Here is a 15,987-nt window from a genome sequence, read left to right on the forward strand (position 1 = left end):
CTCAGTGGATTGAGCAGAAGTCTGGCGACCGAATTGTTTTCTGGTTCACTTTCCAGCCTGGGCATATGCTTGGGTTGCAGCGAGTTTCCCTAAATGGGGCATGTGAGAGGCAACGAATCCTTGTTTCTCTCACACACTGTTGTTATTCCTTTCTCTCTCTTCCCCTCTCTCTACAAATATTAAAATATTTCTTAAAAATACTGATAGAATCTTGTTTTATTTAAAAACTTAGAAGAAACATCCCATTAAAATATAAACAAAACTTGAAAAACATTATAACTAGGTAACACCGAAGACTTGAATAAAATCTAAAAACTTACCAGATATTACTTAAATATCAGTTTTCAAGATAAAAACAATACAGCATTACCAGCATCCTACAACTGGCACAATGATCATAGAAATGGTGGTCTGACACTCCAGCCAGCCAAGGTGCAAGGATGAGGAAACTATCCTACATTTTTATTGTCCATGGAACAGAATGTGATCTAATTAAATCTTTCTCCTCACTTTCAGTGAGAGCTCTTAAAATACTCAGGATCCACACACTTGTCATTTTGGTGGGTTGTTTTTTTCATGTTTCAAAAGCACGTATCACCTTCAGATTTAGTATAACATATATTTACTTTTTGAATTAATGGCCAGGCTTCAAGAAAGGTTTTAAGGAAGTCAAGTAGCAAACACAGTTGTGCATTCATAGATATATAACAAGAACTAGAAGAACCTCTGAATAAGATGAAATATAATAACTACTAAATGATGGTTGCAGAAATGAAATACAACACCATGTCTTTTATTTGACTCTTAATTTTTAAGCTAACCACTTCCTATCCTTGTCACCTATTTTTCCCTGAAGTTCTCATGAATTAAAAGGACTCAAACTTTGTAGAAACAGCAATTTCATGAAGCCAAGATTCTGGGAGAGTGTTAGTTCAGGTTAAATCTCACGTTCTTAGAAGTCAGTGTTCTTTACCACACATTGTGTCTTATCCGTTTTCTGGCTTAAGCCTTTTCTAGCTGTGTAAGTTATTCTCATTGCATACCTCCATTAATTAATAGAAATACCTTCCTTCGTCTGATCTCATTCTCTTCCACAAATAATCTGCACTCCCCATTCAGAAAACCTCACTGAATTTACAGCTGAAATGATCATCATGTCCAGGACAAGGTGGTAAAGTTAAAATTGAAAACCTTTCCCTCAGGTTCAGATGTCCACTTTCCATACAACATGGATGCCAACATTATACTCACTCTGGCAGCAAATGTGACATTGGTACATAACCAGTATTCCCAGATACATGTCATAAAAGTAAAAGGTATGGTGACACAACATCCACGTATTTTAGGGCTTCCTGATATCTCCCCTCCAAGATCCCTCCACACCTCTAAAGTACCTTTGTGCTCATCTCTGAGTAAATACAACTGGCCTCCTGACATTCATTCAGAGCTTTGCTCACCAGGAACAGCAGGAAGATGTTTTTTTAGTGTCTGAGTCAACCATAATGTATTCATAGCAATAGTTGCATGTACATTCTGACATTTTCAGTGCATGAATTACAAGTGGAATCTGTAACAGTGTTTTATTTATACGTCTGTGATGGACATGGGTGTTAAAAATTTCTACTTGATTTAGCGACACCAAGATGCACTTAAACAGGCCACTAAACTTGTAAAATATGAATACACAATAATACAGAATGTAAAAAACCTCAAAAGTAATAAATGGGAGTGATACTAAAATCTAATGACTAAAGTTGAGCCCTGGCTGTTGTAGCTCAGTGGATTGAGCACAAGCCTGTGAACCAAAGGGTCACTGGTTTGATTCCGTTCAGGGCACATGCCTGGGTTGTGGGCCTGGTGCCAGTTGGGGGTGTGAGAGGCAACCTGTCAATGTATCTCTCACACATCTATGTTTCTTCCCCTCTTTCTGTCTTGCCTCCCATCTCTCCAATAATAAATAATATCCTCACCAAAAAATTCACTGAATTTAAAAGTTTCTGCATGGCTAAACAAACTGCGATCAAGACGAAAAGGGAACCAACTATACGGAAGATCATATTTGAGGGATTCCTTGACCAGCAGGTCCCACGGCACAGATGTAAATGACACAGAAACTGTCTGCCTGTTCTGGAGAGTGAAGAATGAGCACCTCAAGTGAGAATTCCCCATCCCCCATCTCAGACTTTAGATTTCTTTAGTAACAATCATGCAAGAAATTTTGCCAAACAAGATGGGGATAACTTTTTTTACAAAGCTTTGAACCTACTACATGAAAGTCAGCCTGGCGACAGAGGGTTGTTATCTATTTATCACTTCTTCCCTATTATCAGAAAGGTGCAACATTCCCCAGACTATTTCCAGTCTGTTTTATTGCCTCTGTATTCAGGGCATTGTGAGGGAGGTGGTCAAAATTTTCTGAACCAAGGTACCCTTCCCTCAGACATAATATGCCAATGATACATCAGAAAGTGTTAAATCTCATAAAATGCAAAAACAACTCCTACAATTCTACAACAGGAAGACAAACAACACAATTTAAAAATGGGCAAAGGACCTGAATAGACACTTATCAAAGCAGGACATACAGAAAGCACATAGGCATAGGAAAGTATTTCCCAATGTGTGTTTCTTTGTTGTGAAGACCCTGATGGTAAAGGATTCCCCACATTCAGCACTCAGAAGGCCTTTATTCAGTATGAACATTTTGATGACAATAAAAAACAGAGCTACAGGTACAAGATTTCCCTCGTTAACTGCACTTAGAAGTCCTTCTTCCAGTGTGAACTCTGTGATGCCGGCAGACATGAGAGCTATTAGTAAAAGATTTCCCACATTCACCACACTCATAAGACCTTTCTCCAGTATGAACTCTCTGATGACAACGGAGGGCAGAACTACGTGTAAAAGATTTTCCACAATTATTGCACTCATGAGGCCTTTCTCCACTGTGAACTCGCTGATGAACACGAAGGTAAGAGCTACTGGTAAAAAATTTCCCACACTCGCAGCACTCATAAGGCCTTTCTCCAGTGTGAACTCTGTGATGATGATGTAGAGTAGAAGTATTGGCAAAAGATTTTCCACATTCTCTGCACTCGTAAGGTCTTTCTCCAGTATGAACTCTACGATGCCTACAAAGTTCAAAGCTTTTGGTAAAAGATTTTCCACATTCACTGCACTCATAAGGCCTTTCCCCAGTGTGAACTCTCTGATGAACCAGAAGGGATGAACTCTGAGTAAAAGATTTTCCACATTCAGTGCACTCATAAGGCCTTTCTCCAGTGTGAACTCTGTGATGATAATGGAGGGAAGAGCTATTGGTAAAAGATTTCCCACATTGACCGCACTCATAAGGCCTTTCTCCAGTGTGAACTCGCTGATGAATCAGAAGGGATGAGCTCTGGGTAAAAGATTTTCCACATTCAGTGCACTCATAAGGTCTTTCTCCAGTGTGAACTCTGTGATGATAACGGAGGTAAGAGCTACTGGTAAAAGATTTCCCACATTCACCACACTCATAAGGCCTTTCCCCAGTGTGAACTCGCTGATGAACAAGGAGGGAAGAGCTACTGGTAAAAAATTTCCCACATTCACCACAGTCATAACGCCTTTCTCCAGTGTGAAGTCTGTGGTGATAAGACAGGGCCGAGATACGAGTAAAAGATTTTCCACATTCAGTGCACTTGTAAGGCCTTTCTCCAGTGTGAACTCTTTGATGTTCACTAAGGTTAGACCTACTAGTGAAAGATTTTCCACATTCAGTACACTCATAAGGTCTTTCTCCAGTGTGAACTCTCTGGTGAACCAGAAGGGATGAGCTCTGCGTAAAGGATTTTCCACATTCAGTGCACTCATAAGGCCTTTCTCCAGTGTGAACTCTGTGATGATAACGGAGGGAAGAGCTATTGGTAAAAGATTTCCCACATTCATCGCACTCATAAGGCCTTTCTCCAGTGTGAACTCTCTGGTGAACATGTAGTGAAGAACAATTGGTGAAAGATTTCCTACACTCACAACACTCAAAACATTGTCTTCCAGTAAGGAATCTCTGCTCCTCAATAACTCCGTCATCACAGCTAATGGTTTTCTTGCATTTTCTTGAGGTATAACAATATTTTGTACTTTTCAAATTTATTCCAGACGTAGAGATTTCCTTTGCCCTTTGCATGCTGTGAGCACCCAGTTGTTCCTTATGTCCAGAGCTGTTGAGAAAACATTTTGCAACCTGAGCAGAGGCACTAAGCTTCCCTGACACATGGAAATTGCAGCTTTTCGCAAGGGAGACTCTGCGCACAGTGCTTGTGAAATAATTCTTTGTTGTGTGCTCCACCTGGTGCTGGTGACTCCCTGCACTGAAATAAAATGCTTCTGCACATATCCCACACCTCAGCAGTGTTGGGCTGTATTGTGTTCCCTGCAGGTCAATCAACAGAAAAATCTCTCTCAATACGGTTCCACAACTCTCACAGGGGTGGCGTTTCTTGGAAGACAGCACTGACTTGAAGTTGTTAGCATGAGATTGTCTTTGAGAAATATTCTGTTCAGTGGGTGTCTCCATATCCTCTGCTCCACAGCAGCAACCTGAACAGAAGCAAACACTAGTGAATACACAGTGACCTATAGGTAGGTGTGCCTATTACTAATTTGAATGTGTAACATCTGACATGCACCTATGTGGTGATTTCCTGAGCTGTGAGACAGACTCTGAGAAAGGCCCTCAGGTCAGTAAATAATGGGCACCTCACTAAATGAAAGATATTAGCATAGGATGGGACACAAGGAAGAGAGGCTGGGCGTACAACTTGTCCTCAGATAATAGCTGCCTTAAAAAAGTCCTGCTTGTGAGTAAGACTGTGTAGAGGAATGGGAATGTGCCTCAAACCATCAATACCAACTGCAGCAGAGCAGATGCTGTGCAAGGTCTCCAGAGAAGTATGTGCACACATGAAGGTCCACAGGCACTGATCAAAATTTGAGGAGACACCAAAAGGTCTCCTCACAGAAATGGATGTGGTGTAGAGGCTCAGAGGCAGACATTATCCCTGGCTGGATCTCTGAGTTTAAATGAAAACTGTTGAAAATGACAAACTAAGAATGTGCCAGCACTGGGAGAGAACAAGTGGATCAAGTGTGGCCCCTGGCAATAATGATAAAATACACTTAAAGAGAAGTGCTTCCTCATTATGTTTTAACAAAGCCGTAGAATCAAATTCTACCTAACTCCCCTTCACAAACGCCAGACACCCTCTTTGACCATCCTCTCATGTGGTACACAGGGGACTCTTCCACCTCCCTCCCAGTTCAGCAGTTATGTCGAATACAGATGATGCAACTCCAAAGAGAAAGCAGAAGAGATGATAACCAGCATCGTCACAGAACAACTCAGGACAAAGAATCCAAGTGCAAAGGTTCTATGTAAGTGACGACAGCAGGATGGCAGAACAAAAAATACAAATATTCAACCTCCTTCAAGTATAAATAGCCATGACTGGTGCGGCTTAGTGAACGGAGTGTAGGCCTGTGAAACAAAGGGTCACATGTTTGATTCCCATGCAGAGCACATGCCTGGGTTGTGGGTCAGATGCCCAGTTGGTGGCGCACTACAGGCAACCACACACTGATGTTTCTCTCTCCCTCTCCCTCCCTTCCCCTTTCTATAAAAATACATAAATAAAAATTTTTAAATATAAAATAATAACAAGACAATTATGCTCAATAAAAAAGGATTCCTTTAGGAACAGGTGAGAGGCTTAAGAGCCCAGTTATTACAAAGAGCTACAAAGTGGAGAATAAGAGAAAGAACTACAGAGAAAGCATGCTTAGTAAACATCGTTAGATTTTAAATACAAGAGTGAGAACTTCTCTCAGACATGGCTCTGGTGCTACCAATGACTCTAGGGGCCTGTTTTGTTGCATTAACAACTTACCAGAAATGTAATTCTTTAAAAAAGTCTTCCAGCTGACATACAGGCATATGAAATAGAAACAGGAAAACATAGAAAAGTGTAAAAGTCTCTGGAAGGCCGGTCATGTCATCAAGTTCACAATACTTAAAAGAGTTCATTGGTATAGTGTACTTTATATAACTCTTGCAGAGGATAAAAATAAAGTGTATTAAAAATAACAATGCTGACAATTTGTGAATAGATACACGAAGTTTAAAGATGTGAAGTGTGACATCAAAACATATAGAGGGGTTTGTGTGGCAGAGGGGCAAAGGGTATAATTTTTCCATATAGCTGAAGCTGTTCTCAGGTTACAATGAACTGTTAAGAGTATGAGCACTTTTATGGAAGTCTAATAAAAACAAACCTCAAGCATAATCCTGTTTAATGGACAGATACACAAAAGAGGAAATAAAAAAACAAAAAGACAGCAAGACAGGAAGACAAAAAGGAAGTACAAAAAAGGCAGAAAACAATGACAAGGTGGCAAGAGCAGGTCCTTCAAAAAATTCAAAAGACATATAGCAGCTGGAGGGATAAAAAACGCGCAAGACGCAAAAGCATTTGAGATCGTTTCCTGTCCATTGTCAACAATTTGGCTCAAATAATCGCATAAAAAAGTCACATGACATGTGAAAAAAGGTGAAGGGAACAGAGTACAAATTGGCAGTAGTAGAATAGTCTTGTGGACATATAATACAGCCCAAAGAATATAGTTAATAATATTCTACTAATTATGTATGGTGTCAGATGGAGGAGAGATTTACTGAGAGGATTACTTAGTAAGCTATACAATGTATAATTATGAAACTAACATAATAATATATGTCAGCAGTATTTAAATACAAAAAATTTTATAGAAAAAAACAAATAGCCCTGGCTGGTGTGGCTCACAGGATTGAGTATCAGCCCACAAATCCAAATGTCACAGGTTCGAAACCCAGTCAGCGAACATCTGTGTTTTCCATTCCAGGCCAGGTGTCCAGTTGGAGGTGTCCCACAGGCTACCAATAGGTTTCTTTCCCTCTTTTTCCTCTTTTATTTCCCTTCTCTCTAAAAGAAAACTAAATAGAATCTCAAAATCAATTAATTAATCAGGGCCTGGCTAGGGTTAACTTGGATTAAAAAATATTTTTTTTCCCACAAAAAATATTTGCTGCTTCTAAAACACTCAGTGAATATTTATTGATACAAATATGCTGAAAATAAAGAAATGTCAAAAATATTCCATGCAATTAGCTCTAGAGTGCAGGAAGAAAACTCTTTAATCACTATGCACCCCACCACAGAGCACCAAAGTACAGTAAGCAAACAACATGAGATCTGAAGGCAGAGAACGCAACGCAACAGCACCAGACAACTTAATATTCCCCTTTCAACAATGGGTAGATGATCCCATTCTACAGCAAAAAAACTTATTGAACTTTGAAAATACTATTAAGAAAACAGAACTTATATATATATGCATAGTATTGGATCCAGCCCTGATCAAGGGGCTCATTAAGTTGAGCACTGTCCCATGCAAGATTAGATTCAGGTTTGATCCCCTTCGAAAGGTACAAACTAGAGGCAACCTACAAATGCTTCTCTCTCACATTGATATTTCTCCTTCTCACTCCCTTCTTCTCTCTAATAATCAATAAAAATATTTTTCTGTGAGGATAAAAATATATATGTAGCTATAGAAATGGTAAACAAGAGTACAAAAAAATGCTTTTTCTCACTAATCAATGAGAAATGCATCAGGCTTCTGGCAACACTACTGTCCTCAAATCATTCCCTGTGAGGGTTGACTTCAGCAGGTGATGGGCTGCAGGGAGAGAAGGGCCAGTGCAAACATAACAGCCCCGCCAAGTCCAGAATCTACCCAGAGAACTGGGGAAGCAGGCAGTTCCCAGAGTCAACATGTCAGGACAGAGCACACACTAGCGAACACAATGCACAGGGGCAATGCAAACTCTAATCAAGGTCACCAGGAGAGCGTGTGCGTTTGTTTTTTCTGCCTTCTTTTGCGTTTTAATTTAAGTTCATGAGATTTTAGGTCAATGAAGCCAAAAGGAGGACTCCTGGATACAATCAAGGGTCAGTTTGTTAGGTGCAACAGATAATACACCAAAGTAGAGAAAGGAAGGAAGACGTACACCACCCAAGATCTCAGCAGTCCTAGCCCAGACACACAATATCGCCCAATGTTCTGAACACCATAAAAACCCCGTGCTAGCACGGGCGACGGTAGCCCTTGATATTCTGTGTATCATTTCCATTATCTGGGACTGAAAGTAACAATTTGGCACCCCAGATGGGACATTAATAATTGCCCGTGGCAGGTCGACCCCCTTGAGAGACACCTTCTGAGGGCGCCGACCGCCTAAGCACGACAGTGTGGTGAAAAGAAAATAGAACTGAGAAGGGATTAGAGAAGTAAGATTGTTTGCTAAAAATTATTTCTGAGCATTTCTGAAATAATGGCATCGTGGATACTAGATTTGTTTGTCCGGTTAGGAGAATTCCTGGAAGTAATAGAATTATGGATGCCGGAGTGGTATATATGTTTTCTAGTCCTTGGGATTGTTTTGGTTATAGCCATTAGCATGTATGTCTGGGTTAATAAGAGCAGTTCTGGGCAAGTCCCTGATGGCAGCCCGCTGGGAAGAATTTTGGAAAATTGGGATAAATACTGTTGTTATCCTATGACTAGAAAAATATTAATTTATTATTGTAACACTGTTTGGCCTGAGTGTGTTCTGGGTGGTAAGAAAAGGTGGCCTGTGAATGGTTCTCTGAATTACCATGTGATTAATCAATTAAAGGGGTACTGTCTGCAATCGGGAAATTGGGAAGATGTTTATTATCTAAATGCATTTGTAGAGTTGCATAATAAGACCTTAGCAGAAATGGAGGCCCAAATAATGGTGCAGAGGAAAAAAGAGGTCTCAAAGCCTTTTCCTGAGAGTCAAACGCCGGAAGAAAGGGAGAATGAGGAAGTAGCCCTCTTTAATTCTCTAAATCCGGGAGACAAAGGCCCTAATTTGGTACCAAGCCAGGCACAGGTGGGGGCGGTTCAGGAGGCCATAGCTTCCGCAGCAGTGGCTCCACCTCCTCTGCAGGAGGCCCAGGCTTCCGGGGCAGCGGTTCCTGTGGCGCAGCGCCCTCTGCAGGTGGAGGTTGCTTCCACCATACCACCTCCAGAGATGGAAGTGGCTTCCGTGGTGCCCGCCCTTTTGCAAACTCAAGGGACTTCTCTCGCACCACCCTTTTTGGAGCCAGCCTCTGAAATGACTGCAAAGCCAATGACTCCACCTCTGCAGGAGGAGAAATGGGTCTCTCCCTCCAGAGCCTGCATGAAGGTTGTGATTTGGACACTAAGCCTCATAGGTATACTGCCATTTAGGGTAAGCCACGTGAGTGCTCCACCATGGTGGATAAGTCACGTGGGTTTGCCACCATCTTGTGGGTGGTACTTATGGGTGCCACTGTCTTCAAAGATGCTGCATGTAATGCTGCAGCCATCTTTGAAGTGGGCAAAATGGTGGGTTAGATATGCTCTTAAGGTGATGTGCTTTGTTTGCAAAATGGTATATGTCTAAACATTCAAGTCATTGCTGCATGACAGGTGTTTGCAAGGTCTAAGCTTCAGAAAACTGCAGAATATCTACAAATCTAGGGAAATTTTAGCTGCTAAATACTGAGTTTGGGTAGAGTCCTTTACAGTGTGGAAAAGAATTGGAAATGGGTTATGGTTAAATCTGAATGGGTAAATATATGGAAAGTTTGTGAATGTTGCAGAAAGTCTGTGGAAAGTCATAAAAATGTATAGAAAGGTTGTGAAAGTTTTTAAACCTGGGAAAAGGGAAACCTCAACTACTTGTGGTCTAATTGTATGGTTACTGTACCTCTGTATTGGCATTAAGCCATTGGGGACCTATGAAAGGTCATTTGGAATTCCCTGTATTGGTTTGGCATTTAGCTGTTGGAGACCTAGAATTCTCTGAGGCCTAGGAAGGGTCTGGAATTCTCTGTATTGGTACTGGCCATATAATCTGAAAGGAAAATTGAGGTTTCCCAGAGAAAATTTAAAAAACTTCACATGTAGGAAAGTGAACAAAAGAAAGTATAAGGCATGGAAATGCAATCTTGGGAATATTAGAAGGACAAGGATTTTCCTTCACACTGTGTATTGTTCTCCTTACCTGATCCCTCCAGAATTTGGCAATTTAAAGGAGTAAGTAATTACATTAGGTTTCTTTGCATAAAACTAAGAAGACCAGTTGTTAATAAAGGTATTGTTAACCAAGACTTTTGACTGGAGTGACATGCCTGAAGGAGGCATGCTTAGGCTCTGGTTGTTACCAGAAAGCCCTGAGGAACTGAACTTGACTTTTGAAGCTAAGGAAAGCCCAGAAGGAAAAAGGCCTGACACCTTGGTTGGTTGTGCGGTTCATGGCAGTCTTTCCAGGGAAGGAACGAAGGTTGCTTTCCTGAAAGATGGCTAGAAAGAACCTCAAGGCACAATGGAAAACCCAAAGGATTTGGGAAAGCAGGTGTTTGCAGGCAAGGCTGAATGGCAGGTATGTGGCTCAGCTTCTGTGCCCTAATGGGCAAACTAAAAGTCAACATGAAGGTTCCTTGTATAAGTTCCAGCAAAGTAGACTTAAGGATCATATGTGATCAATCACTGCTCTTGTTGTGTTTATGCAAATGAACAGGCTAAATTAAAACTGGACTTAATGCAGTCCCTTTACTGGCAAGGAGGGTAATCTTAAGGAGAAAAATCATGACTCAAGGAAAATCGCAATGCTCAGTGCAGCTGTCTATAAAGTTTGTTTTTCACTTGAAAGTTAAACCAAGTCTGTGACATTATCAAGGATGCTTTATTTACAGGCAAGAAGAATGTCAAATGCCTTGCAACTGGAGGTCTTCCCAATAAGACAGTCTCTCAGATTAAGAGACTGGTTTGTGAACTGTGTTGTGTGATTTAACATGCATGTTCTTTCTGTTTTCATAGGGCATAAGCCTATGATCTCTACCTGAGTAATTATCTGTACATATAGGCCTCACTTAAGAAGTCCATCTGCATTGTCACCTCCTGAGACTCAACGGTTTGGCTGAACTAAGTGGCTGAGTTGGTGAAGTATGGGGTGGTCTGCAGGCTTCACTTTAAAACTGGTTTCTTTTCTGTCCTAATGGCTTGGACAGAAAGGGCCCAGAGGTCTGAGAGGGGGGAAATCCAAAATTTATACCCCTCAGCCCAAACTAAGTATAGTGGGCAAAAGGGCTTTGAACAGGTGTGACGTGCCCTGCACACCTTCCTCCAAAGAAGCCATTTCTTTTCCTAACGTGGGACATTGAAAAATTAATCCCTGCCTTTTGTATATAGAGGTTATAGGTTGAATTGTGTTTTTTTAACCTTGTTGCCAAGTCTGTTGCCCTCAGAATACGACAAGAATGCCAGCTTGTCCAGCAGTACCAGCCCTTGGAAACCAAGCATGCTGCTACCCAGGAATAGCCAACTGACCTGGACTCTGCAAGATTCTTCCCCATGTGGGAAGGGCACCCTCCCCTACATCCCCACTCTTATTAGGGATTTCTAGACCCAAGGGTAGGTAGGACGACGACCACGTTCAGCAGGAAGCAGTTAGAGGAGCATGAGACCTTCGCCCATTGTCCTTCATAAGATTATAAAGGGTCTTAGTCTGAAAGGGGGGAAACTGTTACAGAAACAGGGGAGTCCAAAAATCCCCAGAGTTTGCTGCTGGGGGATGGGGAGAAGTAAGCAGCTTTTCAAATGCTTCCACATGCCTGAGGCTGGTGGCTACTGTCTTTCTTATGCAAATGGCTTTAATGCATCCAAAGCCTCAGGCAGATGGGAGGAGTCTTGAACCAGGGGATGGTATGGAAAGCACACAGAGCCTACGTAAGGGTCTGTGAATGGTCAGAACTGTTTGCAACGCCCACTGCGTCAGATGACGCAGTCAGGGATATATAAGCAGCTGCAGACATTTTAGCGGGGTCTCTCAAGCTCTCGTTCCGGCTCTGGCTCTCACTGGCACTCTGGCTCTGGCTCTGGCGCTCTGACTCTCGCTTGTGCTCTCACTCTGGGACTCTCTCAAGCTCTCGTTCGGGCTCTGGCTCTCACTGGCACTCTGGCTCTCACTCTGGCGCTCTGACTCGGGCTCTCACTCGCGCTCGCGCTCTCGGGCTCTCGCTCTCTCGCTCTCCCGTGTGCTCCCTCCACGTGGCTTGGTGAAGGGGCCTTCTCCATGTGGCTTGGAGAAGGGGTCTCCGGGCTGCTTTAAGAGGCTCTCGCCATGCGGTTTTGAGGAGGAGAGGAGATCTGCGCGGTTTGCAGGAAGAAGGCAGTTTGCAAGGAGGCTGAGAATCCAGGCGGTCCTGCATTGAGAGCTGGAGGGCACCACAGCACAGAAAGGACCTCCCCAATCAGGATTGAATGATTGGCAGCTGCTGGTAAAGCTGAACTGTGTTTGGAAAGTAGGGAAACAGTTTCTCTGACTTCCCGAAAACTAGCCTGGTTTGGAAGGGGGGGAGGCAAGGATATGTGTTTGTGGGTATTTTAAAGAGCATAAGACTTAACAACAGAAATCCGCAAATAACTAAATCTATATAACTGTTAAATAAACAATTCTTTTTCTTTTCACCAAACTCTGGTATTGAGAGTTATAATTTTGGCAGCGGGCAATCGGGTCCCTAACTAAAGAGCCCGTGGGTTTGTTTTCAACTGGAGCAGCCCAGGGGTTCTGTAACAAAAGCATTTGAAAGTGTGTAATCATCAAAGGCCTGGTTGGTAGGCAGAAGGGGTTCCACAGTGGCCAAAGAAATTCCATAAAACAGCTTTTGTTAACTGCCTGTCTGGTCACTCTGTTTTATGAGGGAGTCCCTAGGACTTAGAGAAAGAGCCCATGAATAACTGTGGGTAACAGCCTCCATTTTAATTAACTGCCTCCTGACAGCTCTCTCTCTCTCTCTTTTTTAAATAATTTGTTTTATTTTTTAACTTTAGTTTTAGAGAGGGGGGAAAGGAGGAAGAGAGAGAAACATCACTGTGTAACAACTGGGGACCTGACATGCAACCTAGTCATGTGCCCTGACTGCGAATCGAACCAGCGACACTTAACTTAAGGCCAACGCTCAGTCCACTGAGCCACAGCAGCCAGGGCTCTGACAGCTATCTCTTTTGCAATATAATGGCCTAGAGCAAAATGAGAATTAAAGTTAACAACCTCCCACACACCCCCCATACATACCTACATAAGGGGTAGTCAAGTCTAACCTCACAGGGAAACTCACACCACCTTTATCTGACAATCAATGTGTAGCTCCCCCACCCCCACCCCTCTAAAGATAAGAGTCCTCAGGACAAAGGACCTGGTGATTATTGACACCTTTGCCCTTCCCACCCTTACCTTGCCCTGCCCTGAACCCATGCCTTTCACCTCAGCCTGGGCAAGCCCAGTTCTAATCCCTGAGAACCTATCACTATAAACCCTGCCTGCATGCTAGCAGACTTGCTGGAAAGAAGAACCCAGTAACTCCCATAAAAAGCCCAAGATTGCTATTCATTGCACCCTGAGTACAACCCTGGTTAGGATTCTCAGAGCTTAGAATAGAAGAAACGAACTCTAACCCTGAGGAAAGGGGGTGCAGGAGTGCCAAAGAAGAGCGCACTGGGAGACAGGGTCTTACCCAGCGAAGATATAAGAGCATAGTTCTCCAGCATCACATCCAGGTACAGCGATCTCTGAGCTTCACCAAGAAGACGCCATTCTGTCCTGGAGAAATACACAGCGACATCCTCAAAGGTTACAACCTGTCAGAATTAACACAAATAAATCTGGAAAAGTCTCTCTGAAATACAGCAATCCCACAATGCCCTACATACAGCCCCCTCAGGACACACAGTTAGGAAAGCACAGCAGCCCTTGGTGTCAGACCTGCCTGCTGTCTCATCTGCCTCATTAATCACCCACATAACCCTCAGCAAGGGCACGTGGGATATGAGGTAGTGGGACAGAAAAATGCCTCCTAATTTCGGGGCCGAGGCTGTAGGGCCCCATTCTTCCTGCTAAGATATTTCACTGCATTTCCCACTTCATGTCTCAAAGGACAGCCAAACATGGTGTTATGACCCATCCTTATGTCTCCACACCAGGTTTCCATGACCATCAGTTCACACTTCGTCTAGCTGTGCACCATTGTGTGATTGCTACCTGCTTCACAGCCTCACACCCAGGTTCACATCCCCAGCTCTGCCTCCTTTGCCGTCATGAACAAAAGATCTTCCCACATTGCTTGATTCCATCCTCAACCATTCAGCATATTCCCAAGCCACGTGTTTAGCTGCTTACTAAAGGTCTTCACTAATTTCTCTTTTAAACCTTTGAAAGTGTGAACCAAAAAGACCTCCTGATATTCCCAAAGAGAATTAACCTACCACCATCTTCCCTAGCCCAGTTGATGGCGCCTATACTGCTTCAGCTGCTACGACTAAAAACGCTAGGGTGGTTTTGAACACTTTCCTTTCGCCCTTCCAGCTGCAAAATCTGAATAACTAGCTATGACTGATATGGCTCAGTGGACTGAGTGCTGTCCTGTGAATCAAACAGTCGCTGGTTCTATTCCCGGTCAGGGCACATTTCTGGGTTGTGGGCTGCATCTACAGTTGGTATTGTGTGAGAGGCAAGCACATATTCATGTGTTTCTCCCCATCCTTCTTCCTTAAAAAATTAATAGAGGAAAAAAATGTATTTTTTAAAATCTGAAACTACATGCTTTTATCCAAAAAAATTTAAAAAATGGGGTAAAGGAGTGAGGGTAATAAAGAGAAGAATAAGGGGGAAAAACAATGAAGAAAAATATAATTTTAAAAAATGGTCCAACAATCCAAACTTTTCTTCTACCTCTGAGACCAAACTTTGGTTCATCATCACTCCTCAGATCACAGAACGTGCCTGTTCCTGGGCTCCATGCCTCCTATTTTACTCCCATAATCTGTTTCCCACTAGTAGTTAGATGGAGACTCATAAACCCAGGAGAGATCAACGCCTTTCTCATGCAAGTACCCCATTATATACTTGAACTAAATTCTCATTTGACCACTTTACAGGTCTGATTTTTGTCCCCCTGTTCCTTGTTTTTAACAAAAAGGGAGGAGACCTGAGGTACCTATCTCAGGTCTGTGGCACCTCAAAGCATTCGGAAGTGCAGGTGCCTCTCCTTAGATAACCTTCCATAATTTCTTCCACTAGCCGGTAGTATGGATAAAAAAGAACAGGGGTCTTAACCCTGGCTGGTGTGGCTCAGTGGATTGAGTGCTGGCCTGCTAACCTAGGGGTAGCTGGTTCCATTCCCTGTCAGGGCACATGCCTGGATTGCAGGTCACGTCCCAGTTCAGGGGAAGCAAAAGGCAACCAATTCGTTCTATCACACATCTATGTTTCTCTTCTTTTCTTTCTCCCTCCATTCCCCCATCTCTAAAATTAAATAAATAAATATACTTTAAAATAAAACAAACAACAAAAACAACCTGGGCCAGGGCGTGCCACATGCTAAACCTGATCAGCTTAGTAAACTCCACCATGATTCCCTTACAAAGTGAGAGGCTGAAGATACCCATAGATATACGGTCAGAAACTAAAACTTCCCAACTAACAGGCAGTCTCGACAAGGAGTCTTGTCCTAGATCGATAATTTCCTTGAGAAAGGTCAATTTTCACCTTAACTGAGCCCATCTATCTACTTTTGCACTTATGTTAACATAATTTGGAATGTCAGGATAACCTCCCTATTTTGTACCCCTCAGGGTGCATCCTCTCCACCAGAACAGAGACCAAACAACCCCTTACAGTGGTCCCGCTATATCGCAGTTCACTTATCGCGAGATTTTAAAAAATATTATATTTAATTATTTACCCCAGATTTTTCACTATATCGTGGGATTTTGCAGTGCTGTATATGTATGTTGTTAAAGTTACATAGGTTAAGAGTGTAGAATATGTTCAAAAACATAAGTAGTATTTATAAAAGT

At 42.5% G+C, this 15,987-nt stretch overlaps 1 protein-coding gene across 1 annotated transcript; it reads right to left on the reverse strand.

Annotated features, from left to right (window-relative positions):
* Positions 1 to 698: 698 nt before the first annotated feature.
* LOC149995705 (uncharacterized) lies at positions 699 to 14,400 on the reverse strand. The gene is made up of 3 exons (XM_090259288.1): positions 14,395 to 14,400; positions 13,647 to 13,770; positions 699 to 4,581 (listed from the first exon to the last, which is right to left on the reverse strand). Exons 1-3 carry the CDS (start codon positions 14,398 to 14,400, stop codon positions 2,750 to 2,752), a joined length of 1,962 nt encoding a protein of 653 aa, XP_090115414.1. The 3' UTR covers positions 699 to 2,749.
* Positions 14,401 to 15,987: the final 1,587 nt, after the last annotated feature.

This window comes from Furipterus horrens, unplaced genomic scaffold, assembly GCF_987537825.1.
Source record: "Furipterus horrens unplaced genomic scaffold, mFurHor1.1.pri manual_scaffold_13, whole genome shotgun sequence".
Taxonomy (NCBI): domain Eukaryota; kingdom Metazoa; phylum Chordata; class Mammalia; order Chiroptera; family Furipteridae; genus Furipterus; species Furipterus horrens.

Bases quoted from the DNA above. Each gene is read 5' to 3' on its own strand.
- LOC149995705 (XM_090259288.1), bottom strand. The intron at 4,582-13,646 runs GTAAGACCCTGT...GCTTCTGTTCAG, and splicing joins TGCTCTTATATCTTCGCTGG to GTTGCTGCTGTGGAGCAGAG.